The sequence below is a fragment of the Stylophora pistillata genome, chromosome 4, assembly GCF_964205215.1.
Source record: "Stylophora pistillata chromosome 4, jaStyPist1.2, whole genome shotgun sequence".
NCBI classification, from domain to species: Eukaryota; Metazoa; Cnidaria; class Anthozoa; order Scleractinia; family Pocilloporidae; genus Stylophora; species Stylophora pistillata.
The window spans coordinates 7,476,143-7,498,041 of NC_142522.1; the positions used below are offsets into that span (position 1 = coordinate 7,476,143).

The 21,899-nt window shown below is 37.6% G+C and overlaps 2 protein-coding genes, 1 long non-coding RNA gene and 1 pseudogene across 9 annotated transcripts; 1 reads left to right on the forward strand and 3 right to left on the reverse strand.

Moving 5' to 3' along the window:
• Positions 1-1,070: 1,070 nt before the first annotated feature.
• LOC148732201 (uncharacterized) lies at positions 1,071-8,858 on the reverse strand (annotated as a pseudogene). Its single transcript, XR_016000692.1, has 15 exons — positions 8,322-8,858; positions 7,275-7,405; positions 6,775-6,975; positions 6,257-6,337; positions 5,820-5,858; positions 5,562-5,615; positions 4,971-5,018; positions 4,438-4,529; positions 4,205-4,287; positions 3,716-3,912; positions 3,544-3,622; positions 2,819-2,879; positions 2,628-2,651; positions 1,970-2,056; positions 1,071-1,542 (listed from the first exon to the last, which is right to left on the reverse strand). The product of XR_016000692.1 is annotated as an uncharacterized LOC148732201 (transcript).
• A 32-nt stretch (positions 8,859-8,890) lies between these two features.
• On the forward strand, positions 8,891-10,597 carry LOC148732202 (uncharacterized). Of its 2 annotated transcripts, none has more exons than XM_088758830.1 (4): positions 8,891-9,009; positions 9,303-9,365; positions 9,479-9,622; positions 10,077-10,597. In XM_088758830.1, exons 2-4 carry the CDS (start codon positions 9,323-9,325, stop codon positions 10,541-10,543), a joined length of 654 nt encoding a protein of 217 aa, XP_088614956.1. In that variant the 5' UTR covers positions 8,891-9,009; positions 9,303-9,322; the 3' UTR covers positions 10,544-10,597. The 2 variants fall into 2 exon arrangements, with proteins under 2 accessions (XP_088614956.1, XP_088614957.1); XM_088758831.1 differs by lacking the exon at positions 8,891-9,009 and having other exon boundaries at positions 9,039-9,365; positions 10,077-10,114; positions 10,320-10,450.
• On the reverse strand, positions 10,509-13,411 carry LOC111320948 (THAP domain-containing protein 1-like). 5 transcript variants are annotated; one of them, XR_016000697.1, is made up of 3 exons: positions 13,293-13,411; positions 12,781-12,859; positions 10,509-12,420 (listed from the first exon to the last, which is right to left on the reverse strand). XR_016000697.1 is itself a non-coding variant. In XM_088758833.1 (2 exons), the coding sequence occupies exons 1-2, from the start codon at positions 12,937-12,939 to the stop codon at positions 12,582-12,584; spliced, it is 273 nt and encodes a 90-aa protein (XP_088614959.1). In that variant the 5' UTR covers positions 12,940-13,265; the 3' UTR covers positions 10,509-12,581. The 5 variants fall into 5 exon arrangements, 2 of the variants coding, with proteins under 2 accessions (XP_088614959.1, XP_088614960.1); XR_016000696.1 differs by having other exon boundaries at positions 10,509-12,695; XR_016000695.1 differs by lacking the exon at positions 13,293-13,411 and having other exon boundaries at positions 10,509-11,488; positions 12,123-12,695; positions 12,781-13,265.
• Positions 13,412-19,587: 6,176 nt separating this feature from the next.
• Positions 19,588-21,514, reverse strand: LOC148732203 (uncharacterized). The gene is made up of 2 exons (XR_016000569.1): positions 21,074-21,514; positions 19,588-20,740 (listed from the first exon to the last, which is right to left on the reverse strand). It is a non-coding gene; the product is annotated as an uncharacterized LOC148732203 (long non-coding RNA).
• Between the last annotated feature and the right edge of the window lie 385 nt (positions 21,515-21,899).

Sequence of the window (21,899 nt, forward strand, 5' to 3'; positions counted from 1 at the left end):
CCCAAAAGCACCTAATCAAAAACGGGATCAATGCTGCCATCTGGGCACGGCACACGAAATCGAGTACAACGAGGGGATCAATGCTGCCATCTGGGCACGGCACACGAAATCGAGTATAACGAGGACGTTAAAAAGAACGAGCGCGTTCTACACGAAATCGAGTATAACGAGCACGTCAAAAAGGACGAGCGCGTTCTACGCGAGATCGAGTATAACGAGCGCGTTGAAAAGAACGACCACGTTAACCTTAAAATCCAATACAACGAGGACGTTAAAAAGAACGGGATCAATGCTGCCATCTGGGCACGGCACACGAAATCGAGTATAACGAGGACGTTAAAAAGAACGAGCGCGTTCTACACGAAATCGAGTATAACGAGCACGTCAAAAAGGACGAGCGCGTTCTACGCGAGATCGAGTATAACGAGCGCGTTGAAAAGAACGACCACGTTAACCTCAAAATCCAGTACAACGAGGACGTTAAAAAGAACGTCCTCGTCTATACGATTTCATCGTATGGTTCAACGATCTTTCATAACATCGTGCTCGTTGTCTAAGAACGTGTTCCTAGACAACGAGCACGAATCAGATCGTTAACGTTACCAGCGAAACGTCGACGATCTAATCCTCCTCAACCGACGTTGAATCGTATCAACGGAGCAGAAGTACAGAACGTGGGTTCTACGAAATTCCAGTTAATATCTCACTTTATTTTCAAATCACAATATTTTTGTGCAATTGCAGAACGTGATTTTTACGAAGTTTCAGGTAAATATTTTATTCGATGTTCCCGTGCTAATATCGGTAGATAACACACAAAAGAAGTAAATAGAGTGAATAGGGTGGAAAAGGGAAGAATGTACTTTACAATATTTGATGATGGATGTTCTAAGCGATTATTTGTGAAATAAAGAGAAAACCACAGAGGATAATTCTTCAAACACCAGCAGTTTATTAAACATTGATCCTTAGGAGTGAATAGGGTGGGAAAGGGAAGAATGTACTTTACAGTATTTGATGATGGATGTTGTAAGCGATTATTTGTGAAATAAAGAGAAAACCACAGAGGATGATTCTTCAAACACCAGCAGTTTATTAAACATTGATCCTTAGGCATTGATACTTAGGCAAATTTACATCAGCACGTTTTTTGTTGATAAGATTTTCCCTAACAGGTTTTTCCCAAATATTGGACATGTTCACGGAACAACGCATGACTGGAAATTGCTCGACAAAACCCCTTTTCTGAAAAAAATTCCAAGCTTGATTTTAACTAGCAGAGAATTATTACATGAATTAAACTATCAACAAAATCACTATATTTAATTCTCTCCTTTGCGACTCTCGTCGTGATAAAAACATTGACACATGATAGTTCAAAATTATCTTTATTTAATATTTTTCCAGCCGCAGGAGGATTTGTTTGTCGTGTCCAGCAATATCCCTAAATATTGCACTTGGCGGGACTCTAACTGAAACATTTTCTCCACTAAACATCCGGACCACAACACCAGCGTCTCTTTCTTGGGCAGTGAGTATGCTCTGGTTTGAAAAATTAATACAAAACATATTATATTCCTGGGTTTCATTGAAAACAACATGCAACAATCATCATAAAAAAAAACATCCACGAGGCTCGTAAGGGTATAGCCGCAACTTGTGTCGGTTAAAAGTTCTAACAGGTCTGGGCATTCATCACGAGCGCAATAAATTCAGAGATTGCAAACAAATGTTCAAGGTCTAAGTGGATAAAACGTGTCAGTTTAAGAACTGACCAGTCGTGTAGCATCAACATATCATAAGGGAGGAAATTCGTGAAATAAAGCAATCAGTAGGAATCAGCATAGGATCAACGAAAATTACAGATTGGAGCTCACAACAAATCTTCGTCACAGCTTCTGAAATATGCAGGACTGTATTAAATTACTGAATAGAAGGTTGAGGAGAATATTACCATCAGTTAGCTCACCTCAACGCATCTTGAATTGTCTACTGTCAAAATGATTATGTTTCCAGAGGGTTTCACCACCTTCACGGAGATATGGTGTTGTTGTGTCTGAGAGAAAGTATTGTCAGTGAACAACAGATTGTTACAAGTACGTCGCTTGATTAATTTTGTTAACAATTATTTCTCATTTGCATAAGGTTCTTTCTTGACACGCTTATTACTTTTCAACGATAAAAAACGGGGGGGATACCGTGCTACTGCTTCAGTTACTTGTTATTTAAGCCAAAATAAATAGTGTTTTTAAGACGCTATAGTGTTTCTATGGTAATCTGTTATTTCATGCGTAAATAAATTGGAAGTAGGGATAAATCAAAATTATATTCGGAAACAGCGAATCCAACTGCTTCTATATCTGCTGCTGCTGCCGTTGCATGACCAGCTGCTGGTGGTGTTACTGCTACTGGCGATGCAATCACCTGTCGGTACAATTAGTTTGTATCAATGTAGAGCTTTGCACTCAAAAATAAGAAAAAAAATGTCGGCGAATCTTCTCAAAAATAAATGAATCTGGTAAATATTCTTATTTTGTGGATCGAAGCTTGCGGGAAAAAGGTTGGATGGTGACATTAAGTTATTACAGAATGTCATTGTTGAATAATAACAATAATAACTGTTATACCTCTTTCTGTGCATCAGCTGTTTCCTGTAACAAAATAAATACGATGTTAGCTGTAAGCTTAGATTTGAATAAATGCACCTTTTTCATCTGTATAAGTTAATTGTAAACAAAATTCAAGTGCATTGTAGATAATGTAATTAATATTGGTGTTACGCACTGACATCCTGTAGCCTTTTCAAATAATACTTTACCGATGCTTGTAACGCTGCATCTTGTTGTTGTCGCAATTCTCTTGTGTCCTCTAACTGTTGCCTGTCGTTAGATAAACTTCCCATTTAATATTGCTGAACACAGTGCCATACCATGCAACTGTTTTTCAAAGTAGCTACCGGTATATGTATCACTGCTATTAAGTGCATTTTAATAAGTGACTTTGTCATTTCAAAACAGCATGCAATTATGTCATTATTAATTCTTTCTGTTAAATACCAAAATAAGAGAGCAACCTGCATATTTAGGATTTCATATCATTTATTATTAAAAACTGGATCATTGGATAATGCAATTCAAGACTTTTCATTGGCTTAGCCATTATGGTATATGAGCCAATATACCATAAACTACGATATGGTAAGCGTACGCATAAGCTCAAAATTGAAAGGGAGCTAAAGATTTGATAAAATTCAATAATTGAATGTAGTGTTTTTAATAAAACAACTATTCCACTCGCGTTTGTTGGATATGAGATTATCATAGCCAACTCGGCGCTACGCGCCTCGTTGGCTATCTATCATCTCATATCCAACGTGCGCTCGTGGAATAATTGTTAATTATATGTATATAGCAAACAACTTCCATTTACTTTACTGCATAGAAAAGGCTTGACCATTTGTTTTCCTTTCGATTGTTAACAACCCAGTGGGTGAGTAATTACATAGAAGGGAGTCAAAATATGTAAAGTCTACTGTAAGTATACCTTTGTGAAGAGATGGCCTTTACATGATGGAGGTTCACTGTGGCATGTCTGATCACCTCTTCTGCAGTCAGTTTATCTCCTAGTGATAAGAGAATTGGATCATTAATTTATTGAGGCTGGTCTGAGCTTTCTCTGAGGAAACATGGAGGCATGCATCAATAACATCACATACCTGACAACCATGCAGCAATGACTTGACGTTTGGTAACACCAACTTGTTGTAAAATCAAGACATGGGCACCACTCAGGGGACGTGGATCTTCACCAACACGTTCAAGCATTTGTGACACACAAGGTGATCTGTTGTGTGCCACAAAGACCAAGCAGCAGCCTAACACTTTTGATAGTTCTGTATCCTCGTTAAGTGTCCTTCAGAATAAAAGGAATATACTTTAATCTGTACTAAGAAACAATACAAGACTGGCAAAAGACTTAGATCTAATATTTGGGAACTAACTATAGAGTCAACAAAGTTTGTGTCTTAAGGATGAAAGAAGGAAGAAACATTTACATCATTCATCTGTGAATATCTATTCTTACATGAAGTGGAATACTTCTCAGATAATCTAAGCTCAAGATAAAAACATTTACTTCTGGCATGTTCTGTTTTGTAAAATTTGAATGAATGATTATTTGTTTGATAGTTTTTAGCTTAAATTACCTGATGACATTGACACTCTCATCACTCTCATCAAACAGGATCACCACAATTGGTGTCAGGTCTTGGTGACTCTGTACAACAGCCTAAACAAAATCCCAGGTTTAAATCAAATATAGTTGTTAAAAAGAGTATGTATATAACACTGCAAGATACAAAACAACTATGCACAGACCAACACTTTCAAACATCTCGCCAAATTTGTCTCTTCCTGAGTACATAAACAAAATCCTTGCCTGGTCAAACGTAAATGGGCATGGGGTCCACATTAATCTTCTCCCAAGGAGGAGGTACAGCAGTTGGACCTACTGTAAGGGTCCTTCAATTTCTGTTATCAAAACAATTTTTCAATCAGTTAATCAGACCTTTAAAAATAAGAACAACCTTTAATCATGATCTATGGTGACATTCAATTATTACTCTGAAGCTGTAATTAATTCAATAGAGTCTGTACCATTATATAGGTATAGATAGAGATAAACTGCTATTAATGCAGAATTAGCAGCTTGTTTAACTCATCTACCACTGGTGCCCAACCATTTCCTAGAGGCCTATATTCTTGAGGGATAAACTAGTGTATGAAATCATGAGGGAACTGTGACCTTTCTTGTGTTTGATTTACTAATTTTTGCTAACTGGCCAACTTCATGGTCTCTACAAGCTTCTACCTCTCACAGAAAGGTAAAATTTGCTGTGTGGGAGAACACATGCCAGCGTTGTTTCAAGAAAGTTTATAGTATTTGAAAAAAATTATCAAAAATGTCCTCACCAAAGACCTCAGCACCCTCCATGGATTTTTGGCAACTCACTTGTCCCCCTATCACAATTGAAAAACAGATGCCAAACAAAGGAGATACTTGTGATCAGGCCCTCAATTACATCTTGTAATAATTTAGGATTAAATGTAGCACTTACAGTTTACCAGAGAACAGTATACCTATAGTGTTTAGTTGCTACCAATATGAGGGGTTTAATGCAGATGGGGATTGTGGCCTTTTTAAGTTTTCTTTGTTCATTCTTTTGTCAAAATTTTTTGCAATTTGTTGTAACTTGTTACTATGACAATATATATACTGTTTGGCCAAACATAAGGTAGGACTGTGTGGTGGCCTAGTTTGCCTTGACTATTAATTTAATTAATATAGTACACAATTAACTTTATAGAGTTTCCCATTTCAGTTTTTTTCTCTCAGTTGTATGAATAGGTGCTAGCAAATTTAATGACAAACTCCTTGCTGACTGGTCTGAATACAATCATTGCTGATAAGCCAATTAGAATAGGAATTAAGTCGCTCAGATTCTACCATACCAAACAGACCCTTCAATGTTGGTAATGAAAATCACAAAAATGTATCCATACCAGACTGGACGTTTTCATTTATTTCCTGAGTTGTGCCTTTTGTTGAGATTATATCTGTAATGGTATAAGTGAACAGTTCATTTTCATCAGTTTCATACCTGCAAATAAGAAAGTCACTCTCCAACAAAGTATATCTATTTGAAGTAGAATATGGTCAAAATCAATAAAATGTAACAATGAATGCTGGTTAAATTGATACTTTCACTATTTTAGGCTTATGCTAAGACTTTTCTGTTTTGTTGATATGACTGTTCATACCATAGTTCCCTTTCAACACATCCACAATAGACGTCTGGGCTGCAACAGAACAAAAACAATGTCAGTTGTCAGTTCTTCAATTAGTAGGGACATAGATCACATGCAAATTTTTAAGTATTATTTGGAATCACAAAATTGTGATGGCAGGAGAACCATTCAAAATGAAGTAAGTACATTTTATACTGAAATGTTCATTAATTACAAAAAAATGTATGCCTTTTAAGGAGAAGACAAGGTACACTTGCAAGTATTTCTGTGGCAATTCATGCACTCACAAAATAATGAAAGTAATGCCCCAGTCTGATTGTTAGAACTGTAATATGCTTGTAAAACCAAAATACTAATGCCTAGAAAGTACAACAAAAGCTGTACCGTACATGTAAGCACCACTATATACTGCTAAATAAAAGCCACACAATGTATCAAACGTTTCCTACCAGTCAGTTGGTTAAGAGATCTTACAGACACTATCTGTAGATCGTCAGAATTGCCTTCATGGCCGAGACTCACACCATGTCCTGTAGACATCAATATAGACAACAGTATAATGCATAAGATAATAAAAATAACAATAATTATAGTAATGATAATAATGATTTTTTAATTCTTTATACAGATGGCCCATTTCACCAGGGGGTTTTCAATAGGGCACTGTAAAAATGTAAAATCTCATTGTCTTTGGTGAATGAAAAGAGGTTTTAAAGGATGGGAAAACAATCAACAACTCAGGTTACTTGCCACTCAAAGGAGGATATGAATGACTGGCTCTTCCAATCTGACATCACTTTGGTGTAAAAGAATGACATGTGCTAAACCTTTTTAAAGATCCATTAATATCCCTTACTTGAGTGACAGGCAATATATGGCTAGCTAAGTAACTTGGTTTTGAAGATAACCTAATTCCTCTTTCACATGTAGTTAGTAAAAATTCTTGTCAAAATGAAATGATGTCTACCTCTAGCATCACTTCCTGAAGGCAAAGGACCAGCTGTAGATATTACTGGAGCAACAACGGGTGTCTCTGTTGCTGAGGAAACCATTGATGCTGACGTTACTGTTGATAATAATGTTACTGCAGATGATCCCGTTGTTGTTACCGGAGATGTTGCTGCAGATGTTACTGCAGTTAACAATGCTATCAATGGAACAAGAATTTCTACAATTGTTATTGAATTGTTCAAAATATTACCTACACAGATTTTAAACAGAAAATTTTCATGTAATTACAATTCAAAATCTTGCGTAACATCAAAAGTTGTGAAAGGTGAACATGTCAAGTAAACTTTAAGCAAGTTTAAACTTTCATAATCAGTGCTTCATCTCACATCTATAATGGGTTTTTTTTTTCTCTAGTTAATAATTACGGAGTAATTCAATGTGGGAAATAGTTGTAACCTCAGCACAACCTGTACACATGCCAAAACTTTGCTATTCTAGATGACTATAACAACCAACCTCCAGAGTCAAATATGAAGACTTTCTTTGTCCTTTGTCTGAATGCATTTTGGATGTTGTATCCATTTGTGAGACCATTGAAAACTCTAACCATCTCTGAACCCCGGTTAGTAGATTTCAGTATCGTCATGCTACAAAGCAATCATCATTATTACATTTCTCAGGCAGATTTTCAAGTCAATAATAAAACATTTAGGGCACTTGGCTAGATCGTTATAATGACGTGCTATGAACATTAGTAAAAGATGCATCAGTTAGTACTGGTTTTAAATTAAATAGATCATTCTCAAGACATGTTGCAAGCTCAACGCTCAGCTTCTTGTTTGGAAGTCTTTAAGTAGTTTTTGAAACGCTGATTTGTTTGTCCTTTAACTGCTCCCGTTGAGCGCCATAAATGCTCACTTCCTCAGACTGCTCAAAGTAGTGCTGCAAGATTTATGACGTCATCGCTTGTTCGTTAACTAATTAATTTATTATATTACTTTATTTTTTGCTTGACACATTCATATTTAGCTTGAACGTTTTGAGTCGATGTCGTTTATAATTGAGAAAATTCTTCCACAAATCATATGCCAAAATTGTTCCAAATATTACTTTGAAAAAACCTTGTTTCCAGAAACCAGATAATGAACCGTGAATCGATGGAATGACACGCGTGATTAGTGCGAGTACAGGCATAAATGGGGTGAGATTGGCCCCATCTCTCAAACAAGCATGTTGACCTGTCGTTTCTATTGTACTTTTTGAAACAGACATTGGTAGTGAATATGTAAAGATGGTTAAGAAAAGAATTGGTGGACAGCATTTTTCTGAGGAGTCATATTTCTTTTCCCTTCGTTTGAAGCCAAGTCATGCAACTGCTATGTACTGTTATGCACGTTCATAGCGAGTAATTAAAATCGCCTAAAAAGCCAGCCCTTATCTAGCCCCATGGAAGGTACCTGACAATTTTGCGGCACAAAATTGACGAAACAAACTTGTGATTTACTTCTTACAATGTCACTGTTTATGAATCATGAGCATTGAAAATGCTCTTTAAAAAAATACCTTGTGGGGCTTACTCCCGCTAAAGTTGGAATATTCGTAGCCAGTAGGTTTGCAATCTGACTACAGGTGTGCCTGGTAGAGAATTGAATATCCTTTACTCTCATTTCGTTTACCAACGTTTCCATACGCGATCTTCTAGGAACTGCTTTCTTCGAGACATCCTCTTGTCGCAAGTGGACAAACGTTCTTGTAACAGATGTGTTTCTGTCTACATTATCGCGCCACATTTGCAGCAGAGTTGAGGCCTGTGCATCTACTTCAGATTGATCGATTGGAGCAGAAACTTGGTCTTCAGACATGTTCGAGTTCCTTTTGAGTAAATCTCGGCCTTGCGAACTTTACTGAGATTTTACAATTCCTCCCTTTGTGCGAGAGAAGTGTTGTTTGCGACTTTCAAGGACTCAGAGGACAATGTGATTGAATTTCCTGCCACAAAGGCGAGAGAATTTATTGTTTGTCGTCAAACCAGCTTGCGTTTTCGGCTCGCTAACCACAGAACGAGTTATCGTACTCTCCCGTTGCTTTTCAACGGAAGTCGGCGAAATTGCGCCTTCAGTTCTTGTAATAGGCCTTTTGCAACAAACCGTCACGTGATTGATTTTGCCTTAGCAACGCCATACTGGAGGGCAAGCTATTCAGTCTTTCCTTGACAACCAACAAAGCGCGAGTGGGCGGAATGGATACAAAGGTAAGGTTAAAGGTCTCTTAAGGTGTTTGTTTGTCATGATGTCACAAGAAAACAATAGGACAGTTTCTCTTTAGAATTTTTACATACAACTGAACTAGTCTCAGACTGAAATCAGTCACTAAAGGCCGAGTTTCAGACTCATGAAGTTTTAGCACGTGCTCGCTTGAAGCGATAGCAATGGCGTAAACGTTACCGAAAAATCGCTGTGATTCATTCGACTTTAGTGCTGTGTTACACGGATATTTAAGCCTTTAGAACGAAAATATTGAGTGATAGTTTGGTTTGAATTTCAGGGAGGATAGTTTTGCATTATATGGCGACTGCTGGTAGCCAAGCTCTTTCGACTGAACGCGAAGGTGAGTTTCTGTAATTGGAGGTAGGCTTCTATGCTCACAACAAAAATGCTAGCATATTTGATTGCAGTCTAGTTGTTCAGGGCGAACTCGAATGATTTTTCTTATATTCACAGGTGTGGAGTCCAGAGATTTGAGCAAATTTCCTGGTATTTCTTTCGCAGAAGTTGAAAGTTTTGCTCAGAATGCGTCGGGATGCGAACATACCAGGAAAGCCTACAATTTTTTCGCTGAACCTGGCTACCTTCACGATAAGAAACGTAAGCAAAGTCTAGGATATCCTAAATTCTAAGTGTGCAAATATAACTTTAAATAAAATCTTCGGGTGTTACTTAATATTAAGGTAGAGGAAATCCTTGTGGACTAAATGACTACAAAATAAATATATATACAAATAAGCTTAAGATCAAAATACCAAGTGAATTTCATAACATTGAAAATTAAAACTTGTCCAGAATTAACAACTCGAATACTGTTTTGTATAGGTAAAGTATATAATTAATTTGGAGATATTTGCGGTTCTAAGTTAAACAATAGCCTGTTTTTTAAATTTTTGGTTGTGTTAACACTGTACATGCAACCAAGAAAGATGAATGCTAGTTAATTAAGCTTTCAGCAAATGACAGTTTACAAAATATATTTTTATGTTTTGTTAACATTATTGCAGTGCTTTCTGGACAAAAGGATTACCAAGCTAAGTCTTGTTTTTTGCAGTTCAGTATTCTGCTAACCATGTCAAAGTGACATCAAAGTGCTACAGATCTATGAAAAAGAGTGAGCCACCACACATACTCAGTGTACAGATTGGCCTAGCAGACAAGAGCATTTGTGGAAAGTGTTCCTGTGTGGCAGGAGCTAGTGGATACTGTCATCATGTGGTTGGATTGTTCTTTTACATGTCGCACTGCAAACATCTTGGGCTAAAATCGCTGCCAGATGAACTTACTTGCACTAGCCTGCCACAGATGTGGAGTGTTCCTCGACAGAGAAAGATTGCAAACAAGGCTATTCAAGATGTAATGGTTAAGAAGCTAGAAGCAGGGGCAGATTACACCAATGGAATGACTTTTTCTGTTATATCAATGAGACAACTTTCTTCTGTGAAAGAATTTATTATGATGCAGAATTGTTTCAGATTGCCAAAGATAATGTGGATGCCTTCTTTTTTGATTTTTACTTGAAATAATAGGAACCTTGAAATGTGCAAACTCCTAATAATTTCTGTTTCAAGTACATACTAGCTAGTATTATTATTACAACTACAACTTATTTGTACACAGAATGAACTTCAAAGAAATTAAATGAACAACAATAAGTTGGTTATGAATGTTCAAGCTTAAGTATATTTTCCTCAAGACTTGATGATTCTGCAGTAATCTATTACTGTGTCAAGGTTTTGTAACACTTAGAACTCTGATTAAGATGTTTTCTTTTATTTCAGTTTCTCAATACAAAGAAACTGTATTAACACATACTATTGAAGACAGATATTCCCACTCTTAGAAGATTTTAATACCACTAATGTATTTAAGGGGGATGAAAAAAATTGAAGTCTTAGCATGGATTGAATAAAATTCACCAACCACAGATATAAATGTTTAATAATGAACTGTTGGGTCTTCAAGAAACATGTTTGCAGTTGTACAATGAAATAAAAATTCATCCTGGCAAATTTCTTGTAACTATACTCCCTTAAAAGTATTGGTCAATCTCTAAGGTTATTTACAATGAACCAGTAATTGTTTCTTGTTGCATTACCTTTTATTACCTAAGGCATAGCCTGGATTTGTCACAGTATTGAGCAATATTGATTGTACACTATCTAATACCTATGACAGAATTGTGGTTGTAGAATTTCCACAATGTTTACCACAAAGTAAAGTGGGCTAACTATGTTTTTCTCATGTATTATCTATCCTTATGCTGATGACATTATCAGTGGTCCCTGGAAGTTCACTATTAAGCAAAGTACTGTGTAAATTTGATTAATTGTACCCATTAAGTTGAGAGGGATATGTGAATCAAAAATGTGGAACTCTTTAATTCTCCGTATTGCCCTCTCAACGTGGATTCGCAGTTTGGCAATTTGCTTTATCTCTTGGACTTGTTGAGCACTAAATTGGCCACTGTAATGAAGAAATGGAGGCAGGTTTAAACTTATCCCTTTTTCCCTTAGCATATCACCTATGTCAAAGCCCTTGTCAGCCATCACAGTGTCTCCAGGTTCTAAAAGATCTAATATTCCTGAAACTCTAGTTATTTCTTCATCTGATATAGATCTAGTGTGAAGGGCTGATACAAAAGTAATAGCTCCATGAGGGGCAATACCTACTAGACCCTTAAGCATTGTGTTGCTCTTGTAAGTAGAGTACAACTGCGATTGTAGTAATAGGGATGAAGGTGACTGAGCATAAATTTCTTTGCAATCCAGTATTATCCTTGTTTTTGGGTACAACCTCTTAAAACCCTCTGTCATGTGCAAATCTATCTCTTCCCTACTTGGCCAGATAACCTGGTTCCCCAGACAAAAGTACAAAAAGTTTGCCTAAGTTATAACTTTCCTACTTACAGTAGCAATGTGAATGTTAAACCTATGTGCTAAGTCTTAGGCAAAAAGACCTACCCTTACCCTTGCAAGAAATAAAAAAACTCATCGATAAGTACCATTGTCTTTGCAGATGGCCGACTCTCCTGGACATGCATACATGCACTGTAGATGTAAGTCATTCGTTCAGCTGAGGGCTCTAACAAACTATATACCTTTAGAAGATGGTTATAGCTGGGAAATCCAGTGTAGAATTTTATACTATCATCGTCTGCCTGAAATCTTTGAAGCCCAAAACGTGAGATGTCAACTTGGATTTTAAGAGCGCTGATCTTAGCCTCTGCTGCAACCAAATCCCTCTGGGAAGACTTCAGGAGTCCTAGGGCAAGTTCTAACGCGGCCTCTGCTGCTTCAGCATCTGCTTTGGCTGCAGCTGTTTCTGCTTCTGCAACTTTTAGCTCTGAGGGGCCTTCTTCCTCAACAGACAAGTCACTCTCTTCAGACTCGCGTAGCCTAGAATCAACATGATGACGGATTAGGATTGATTTAAATTAATTTCTGTTAATTAACTTACAATGTACTATCAACATCTTAAGTGAAACCACAAAGCAGATGACAAGAAAGCCTTACACTACTCGATGAAGTGGTCTCCTTTCTTTCCTCTCCTTGGACCATTAAAATATATTAGGTTTTACTCCTTTTTCTAAAAGTCTTCGACCGTTGTTATCCGGAGGCTTAAAATCGCTCGGTTTGAAATGCTGAGAGCACACCCTCGTGCTGTCAGTTATCTGAGAAACACGAAAGAACCTTTAATTTTGAAAGCTAAGCTTAAATGTCAAGCTCCTTGCCAGCATAAAAAAAACACTGATTTACCTCAAAATATTCTCTTGTATCTCTACGGATATTGTTCACCCAGCCATCTCTAACCTCTTTCTTGGAGTGTGGCGGAAATCTGTGAAACGATAACTTATTTTCAAGGTCGTAACGCTTATCTGCATTGCAACCAGGAACACAGCAATGAAATTTACTCATCGTGACCACTGTTGCAAGTTGCCCTAGATAAAACTTGTTAGTTCTTCACCCACCGGCATAAATTAAATTCAAACAATCCAGTAAAAACCCTAAAACCAAACTTTTACATAAAAAAAAGCGATCAAGTCGAATTATTAAAATGTAATCAAGGAGATTTTTCGGTTAGGTCGCTGCCATTGCTATCGCTTCAAGCGAGCACGTGCTAAAACTTCACGAGTCTGAAACTCGGCCTTTGGTGACTGTTTTCAGTCCAAGACTGTTCAATTGTATGTAAAAATTCTAAAGAGATATTGTCCTATTGTTTTCTTGTGACATCATGACAAACAAACACCTTAAGAGACCTTTAACCTTACCTTTGTATCCATTCCGCCCACTCGCGCTTTATTGGTTGTTAAGGAAAGACTGAATAGCTTGCCCTCCAGTATGGCGTTGCTAAGGGAAAATCAGTCACGTGACGGTTTGTTGCAAAAGGCCTATTAATGTGGCTTGCCGTGGCTTGCCTCTCGTCATTTGACCACAGGTACAAAAAGACCAAGATTTTCCCTAGTGGTAACCTTGGGAAATGTGCGAATAAGGAATTACACCTCAAACTTCTCTTCTTTCTGTATCCTCTACAGCGCCTAGAACGATAATAAGTATCGAAAAAGTGGATATTAAAAAATCATCTTGAGCTCTAGTTGATGTCCACCGTGTACAAACGGCTCACGTATACATCTTTTCCTATACTTATGAACATTTATTCTTGGCGTGAAATCGAAGATGTTGTTAATCCATCAGTACGTGCAGGGAATTCTTTAGTAGCATTTTCCATGCCTGGTGTTCCGGCATTAGTACGTAAGTTTACATGATTCATGAAGAATTTTATCTAAGAATACAGTAACGTTTCGATCCCTGAGCGCCGAAAAGTGAGTAGATGTTAAAACCTAGGCCAGAAAAACCTCCAAGTTCGCAGCTCGTGATCGCTACTTTGCCAGTTCGCGGTTGTTTTTATTTAAATATTTCAACTGACAATAACCTGCTGTATGAGAAATATTTTAACAATAGCATTTACCACTGATAGCCATCGAGATGATCTGCATTTCGCGCAGAAATAACCATATCCAGATTGCAATTTCCACAACGAAGTGGATTTGGCAGCAATCCACGCCCTTGTAACCAAGTTATCAACTCTCTCATGTTGCCGTCTGCTAATGCTGAGATTCGCAGTAAATTCATAGCCTCGGACTGATCAAAATTACCGTGTAGTGTGAAATTGTTGGTAGACTTTTTTCAGGAGAGTGGCGACTTTTGAGGTATTTGGGAACAAATTTTTGCGGCTCCAATACACTAAAGCTTCCGGTGGTAACTAATTGTTGAGGGCTCTTTTGGAACCGCATGACATCAAGAAGATAGGAACTGTAGTACCAAAGTTTTATAATTCATGTGATGGTTAATAACAATTCCCATAATTTGCTCATCACCTTGGTTGTAACAGTCGACCTTGGAAGACCTCAATAGTATTTTGTCCTGCAACGCTTGCCCTGTCGAAAATGTTAACTGTTCACATAAATGATGTCATCAAGAAGCATCAACGCAAGCCCATTATTATTCTTTCATTATGAGAGAAAAGCTTGAAGGATAATGCATTCTGGTTATCCTGAGTATACCTCACACAGGGCGGTCGATTTTTATCTGTACATACAGAAAAACCTTTCCGGCAATAATGGAAAAAATGTGGCATGAGTGAGGCCTTAGAGAATGTTGTCCCTTCGTATGATCCACTTAACGTTTAATGTTTCTTGTGCCTCAGAGACTTGAAAGGTATTGACTTAACCTGTTATCATTTGGTTTTTTTGTTAGCTAGCTTAAAATAAAACGATCTTCAACCAATGATTTACTTGAGACGTGACCCTGAACTCCGCTGCAAGAAAGTTGAGCTCTGGTCAATTTCTAATCATTGTTCAGGTACTTCCGCTCCCATAGATTATCCCTGGTGTATTATTCCTTTGGTTGTGTTGTCAGCTAAATTAAGGCAGGAAACACCAGATATACACTCGGAATTCGAGCGGCTAAAATAAAATCTTATATGAACCAAAGCGCGCAACTAGCAGCAAATAAAGTTGTTTTCTGACTTCTTTCATTCTGCAAAGGTCGATTATCTTTTAGAGGATGCAGTCAATTTCTCTACAAATGGGGAGGATGCGACGTTGTGATCAAGTGTCCTGCGTGAGAATAAAGGTGAAGACAGATAGGCACGGACTCCCCATGTGGCTTTTGTGGTCGAGTCGCATTATCGCCGTCAAATTGTATTTTTGCTCCCACAAGCGTATCATATGGGATTTTCCCTTTTTTTAAGAGATGATCGGATGTAAAAAAATTTTTTTTTCAGCAAAGGCTGATTGCGTATCCAGGTGGATTGGGAGTGTGTGAAATCCATTTCTTAGACATACCTTCAATGTGTTTGACCTCATCACCGCCATTTGGTCTATGATCTCATTAACCCTTTCTTGTGACTTAATTTTTTACGGTGTTTCGAAACAAAATTAAACGAAAATACTGGATTATAACAGCCTTTGGCAATTCAAACAACGCGAGAAAGCGAGAGTGCACCTAGAAAGCGTCGTAGAAAGGTCTCTGTTTGGGGTGAACTTTGCCTCTAGACAATCGGCCCTTACACATACAGAATAGCCAAAAGGTCACGAACGTTTATCGTCCTTTGTCACACTGTACCACAAAGCACTGGAGTCTGACGTACAATCAGACCTTGCAGAAAACAGTTTTCATAAACCTCCCATCATCTTTTACAAAAAGAAAACATCCCTTCAAGACAGGCAAGTGAGAGGAAAATTGTCATTAAAGGTGATAATGGTAATACCACGCGACCACAACAGCCAGAAAGGGAACCGTGCCGTTCTGTCTTCACCTTTTTTCTCATATACCTTGAATAAGGGACCAACCAGTTAACTCTTGAGGGGGGTGGGGGATTTTGAAAAAAAATTCCTGCAAGCGCTTGTTGGAAGAAAACAGTTGCATGCAGCCCAAATGTAACAGAAAAAAAAAAGAGCACTTAGAACGGAAAAAAAATATCCTGCCCAGCAGATTGCTAGAAAAAAAATTTCTTGATGACCAGAAATCACCCACCCGCCACCCCTCAAATGTTAAATGGTCGGGCCCCTAACGCTACACTGCAAATGAAACGTAAACAATCATGCATCTTGTCGTCAGGAGAACCTATTCTTATTTACTCAGCATGTTGTTCTTCCACGCTTACGTTAGAACAAGGATACGATCTCACGGCTGTAACGAAGAACTTCAGGGAAAGTAATGTGTGTGCGAGTGAGCCTAGTGAACTCGTTCGCAATGACCCTGTGGGTAGCAACTTTCCCTGAAATCAGCAAGAGCTTGTTCATCTGTTGTTACGAGAAAATACAGGTCAAACAATTTCCCAATTATCCAGATCTCCTTAAAAAATGAGTTCTATTGCCCGAAGACACAACTACAACAGTCTCCAGGCCGCGTTTAGCTCGATAGATTGCAACAGATGATTGGTCACTGTATCACATTACGTCAGAGGACATAGCTACAATAATTAATAAGGGGACATAGGTACAACGGTACAGATTATTAGGGTGTAAAAAGTGTCCCTCCCCAGTCTACTTTCGATTATCTCTCCTCCCTCCAGTATCACCTCGCTGTTAATGGCTTGTGCCGCAAAATGAAACCGTTATCCGAGCTCATCAATTTTTGCATTTGCATGGGTCAGATACAAATGGCTAGGTAACACCTGTCTTCAAAGGTAATGAACACCTAGATAAAGGAAATTATCCATCCATTTAGGTGTTATCCGTCTTTTCATCTTTGACGCAGTTTTTGGTAATTGTCTCTACCACATGCACCAGTTGAACAAATAGTTATATGTACCACTTGTGAGCCAACTCTGGTCGGCTATTTGAAGTATTGGAAATAAAGTCTTGATGGGAAACGTTCATTGGATGTTGTATCATGAGATCTCGTTTGGGATTTCGAATTCGACACCCTAACCTACTAGACAACCATATTCTTGATTGTCTGTCATTACAAAGTATTTGCCTCACTAAGAGCCTTTTGGTTCGATGCAGACAGCGTGAAAAAACTGTGATAGATTTTTTGATTGGTCTTTGATCTCTTTTTGGGCCCCTCCCTTTTCAAAAGTTTTAAAAGTAACGATGAGTCATGAATGTCGCATGCCACTGAAGCCACTATGTGAACGATGATTTACAGTGATCTCCGTCAATGTAGTTTTTCCCAGAATTCAAACCCTTGGGTGACTCCCGCCAGATGTTTTGCAGATTTCGATTTCCATGCATCAAACCAAAAACTTGAGAAAGAAAGTGTTATGAAACTTATGGATGTTACTATTCACACAAATTTAATTTTCATGAACCAATGGCCTGTCTATGTATGCGTTCACTAGTTTATTCCTTTAGATGCTAAACTGAACAATAATTGGTTTATTCTGTCCCATCCAAGCTACTGTTCTTCTGTCTGATACCTTCGTTTGAAAAGTGACTCCGACAAGCTTGAAAAGTGAAGCGATAAGACACTAAGGAACGTTTTCCATGAAATTCTGATATTCAAGTCTGAGGAGATTATGCTTCATAATAAAATAAGTTATATTATACTATTTCATTGAATATTTTTCAGTTTATTAATATTTATCTTTCAACTTTCAGAAAATGAGACGTGAAGATCATGACAAATGTCCAATTATTTTGCCAACATTTTATCAAACTACAACAACTTATATACCATAATAAAGATCTAACTAAGGGAAACACATCGGTGTATTTATATTCTCTAAAGGTTTGAATCCACATGTGCTGGAGACGCTAAGAGATTGAAAGGTTGAGGTAGTTAGCCACTAGCCCTGATGCCAAAAAAATTCATAAAAAAATTAGGTTTTAAGTAAAGAAGCCGCACTTTCACGTATGTGTAGACATGGTTACTTACTATATTTGTACAAGGTTTCATATCATTTGATTAAAAAGTGTAGAAATTATCGCAGTTAGGGCTAAATTTTGGGTAACGACATTAACATCTCTGGAGAATCAGGCAAAAAAAAATATCTCAAAGAAGCCCAAATTTGGTGTGTACATAGTTTGCACCATTCCCTATTCAGTGATTTTAAGTAACGTCCATTCCCTCTAATTTTAGAAATCTGACGTAAAGCAAAAAACCCTTGGTATAGGTACATATCCTACACAAGGCTTGACACAAAACTCAACCTTGAAACTAGGGCTAGATCGCAAAACTGCTAAAACCTTTATTCTTGGGAGTTGGGAGCTGAAATTTTCAGAGGATGTTTATGGTATTCTTTCTATTACGTGTACCAAGTTTCAAGTCATTTCAATTAATATTTTGGATTTTTTAGCCCTTTTTCGTCAAATTTGCATATTTTGAGAGAAGTGAGGGTTGGGGCTTAAGGGCTTTTCGCGTTTTTTTAAGCACCATCTCATTGAATGTAGACAAGCTATACATCGTTGGAAAGGTCGTATTAAGGACTACAACTTGATGTATTCAAAAGTATTGAAATAATTACTGGGCATGCGCTGGAGACCAAAAAAGCTCGAAAAAAGGGGTTTTTTGAGTCTGTTTTTGTAGGGCTAAGAAACCTTAAAAATCAAACCAAACTGACACGAAATGATATACAAATAATTGTCCATTTCCTTAACAATGGTTTGCTGTAATTAGCGTAGAAAAAGGTTGATGTGAGATTTTTTTATGAATTTTCTTGCAACACGAGTCTCATATGTACGCTATGCGGATCTATGTTTTTTGTCTTTAAAAATTCGTAAAAAATTCACTTTTTATCGGTTTTTCGTTACACTTACACCAATGTCATTATAATTGAAAGTACTTTTGATTAAAATTAAAAAAAAGGGATTGATTTTTCCAACCTTTTTCGTCTTCTTTTACACGCCATAAATCTTAAGCGTTTCTATCCATTCAGGTAATACTTACACATACAATGGAACAGTTTCCGTACTTAATGCCTGCTAAGTTTGAAGGCCGGAACAATGAGGGCTTTTGAGTAACAGTAGATTTAACGAGTGCCTGTCCGTTTCACGATTACGCTATTTTCGCCTAACTCCTGACGTTTGAAAAATTCTAAAAAATGAACAAAACATTAACTCTACCTTATTTGACGCAGTTCACACATATGTTTCATATGTTTGTTGTTATAAAATAGAAAATAAAACGACGTTATCTACTATGTTAAATTTTGTTTCCAATTTTAAAACCAAATATTTGCTGTGATTGACAGAAGTCAGCCTAAATTTACAGGTAGCAATCAACATAATTTGCATAAATTAAGAATACCATAAGAAAGACAAATGTCTCATCTCTTATGCCTGTAGGTTTGAAGTTGTTCAACAATAAGGTTATTGAGTTACAGTAGAATGAATGAATGCTACCCTTGGCCAAAAAATCCAAGATGGCGGACATGAAATAGGATTCCCTCATGGGTACTGCTCTAACTCCTCAACCTGTGATGCTCTTCACTTGCGATTTATGAGAGTACTACAAGAGGTATAGAACTAGGGCGCTGGCTATTATTTTCACGGGGATAGACTACAGCGATGCTTTAGTCAGCAATAAACAACCCAGCATTGAACGTTACAATGAAAATATTTGTAAGAAGACCTTTAATTCTATTTTACATGGTAAGAGTAACCGGTTAAATAATCTTTTACCCTCAGCCCATAAGTCGTCTTACCATCTAAGACGATGCAGGCGTTTTGAAACACCACGGTGGAAAACAAATAGGTTCAGGAACACATTTTTAATGAGATCTTGTATTGAGCATGCTTATTATTATTCTTACATTAGTCATACTATTAGATATCTGTTACAATTTTTGTAAATACGCAATTCAGCCCCTTAGAGGGCTGCCATGTATTTATTTGTGAAATAAACCTTTACCTACGCGGTCCCTTTGTGGCTATTATGGTCGCGTGGCGTTATCACCTTAAATGACCTTTTTGCTCTCACTTGCATGTCTTGGAAGGATTTTTCCTTCTTGTAAAAGATGATCGGAGGTTTATTAGGGGGCTTATTTCAACTTAACAGCCCATGCACGAACTGTCCAGACCCACCGAGTTGTAGTGCATGCTGGTAATTTTGTGGACCCGGTTACTGGCGTGCATACGCAAGAGGTGGAATCGGCTTGGTCTAGATTAAAATACAAAGTTAAGATGAGGAAAGGCGTCAGGAACTATGATTTGCGATTTTTTCTCAATGAGCATATGTGGCGAGACTGGAGAGGAGAGGCTCACGTTTGCAATAACATTACTGAAGTTCTCTCACGATATCTCTCCAACAACCCAGTTTAGGGAATATTTTGACTAATTTTAAAATATGATCTTCTCTCACTTCAATCAAGAACATTCCTGGATAAAATATTAACGAAATGAAGTATAACAACACTCCCCAATCCGCTTGTTCATCGGTGAATTCGTTCGGTAGCATTCCATTGTTTTTAGACAATATACTATTACACAGTAGGCTTCAGTAGTTTGCGTTAAATTAAAGTTAATATTTTTAGGCTCAAAGAGTAATAACTTGTTTTAGTACTGGATGTCTATACAGTTCAACAGTCATTCAAGACTTCTCTTTCAGGAGAGCGGCTAACTCGATTACGCGGCAATTCACTCGCAATTCTGTACCCTCTGCAAACTCGGGAGGGAACATGAAGCCGTGCCCTCTCCGTTCCTTTAACTTGATGTGACTCCGACTGATGATAACTTTCTTGCCATTGTTTCTTATCTTTTCAATGAAGAACCTTGAAAAAATAAAGTAAAAGTTTAGCCTGTTTATCTATTTATTCAACAATTTGGCAAAGTCACGTAAATTTACAATAGGACAAGGTTATCCCCTACTAGGTAAATTGTTTCGAGTTATTCAAGCTAATTCAAATCTTTGACGAACAACTTGAACTATACATTAGTGTACAATAATGGACACCGAATCGTTGTTCAACAGTATGAGAAGAACAAAGCCTGCCATGATTCATGAATTCTGTTTTCAGTGATATGCAATGTCCTTTTTATCACTGAGAAACTAAAGGGATTGCCTAACCATACGGGTACTATTGAATGGCCGTTGATATACTCACGCGAAAGCAATTCGTATAGATTCGACACCTCTGTAATATTGGAGCCAAAGCTTTCCTCTAGCCAGAACAAGTCTCCACATCCTAGCAAACGCCTCTATCGGAGGAGAAGCGATGGGCCACTTCCAGTCATTCGGCACCACCCAAGTCAGAACGACTGCATCTTTACTCTCTATTTTCGCGTAGACTGTGGCCTGTTTAAAAGAGTGCGCCGATTAGTTGTAAAAGAATCTTCGAGCATTGAAACATTGATTGCACACCAACGTTTTTTCCTAACAATTTTTTTAACGAAATAGTGCTCGTGTTACTCAGATGAAACTAGCAGTTTCTATTTTTTTTTTGATTTCACAAAAGTGGTGAGCAACCCATTTAAGGAGATCGGGATAATTGGAAAATTGTTTGACCTGTATTTTCTCGCAACAACAGATGAACAAGTTCTTGCTGATTGCTAACGTAAACGTGGGAGAACAACATGCTGAATAAATAAGAATAGGTTCTCCTGATGAAAAGATGCATGATTGTTTAAGTTTAATTGTCAGTATAGCTTTAGGGGCCGACCATTTAACATTTGACGGGGGCGGGGTGGGTGGGTGATTTCTGGTCATCAAGACATTTTTTTTCTAGCAATCTGCTGGGCAGGATATTTTTTCCGTTCTAAGTGCTCTTTTTTTTCTGTTACATTTGGCCTGCATGCAATTTTTTCCTTCAAACAAGCTGTTGCAGGAAATTTTTTTCAAAATCCCCCATCCCCCCTTAAGAGTTAACAGTTAAATGGTTGGCCCCTTATTCAAAGTCTATGAGAAAAAAGGTGGAGACAGAACGGCACAGT

Bases quoted from the DNA above. Each gene is read 5' to 3' on its own strand.
- LOC148732202 (XM_088758830.1), top strand. From the start codon at position 9,323: ATGGCGACTGCTGGTAGCCAAGCTCTTTCGACTGAACGCGAAG. The intron at 9,366-9,478 runs GTGAGTTTCTGT...TTATATTCACAG, and splicing joins TCTTTCGACTGAACGCGAAG to GTGTGGAGTCCAGAGATTTG. The intron at 9,623-10,076 runs GTAAGCAAAGTC...TGTTTTTTGCAG, and splicing joins CTACCTTCACGATAAGAAAC to TTCAGTATTCTGCTAACCAT.
- LOC111320948 (XM_088758833.1), bottom strand. From the start codon at position 12,939: ATGAGTAAATTTCATTGCTGTGTTCCTGGTTGCAATGCAGATAAGCGT. The intron at 12,696-12,780 runs GTAAATCAGTGT...CGTGTTTCTCAG, and splicing joins ATACAAGAGAATATTTTGAG to ATAACTGACAGCACGAGGGT.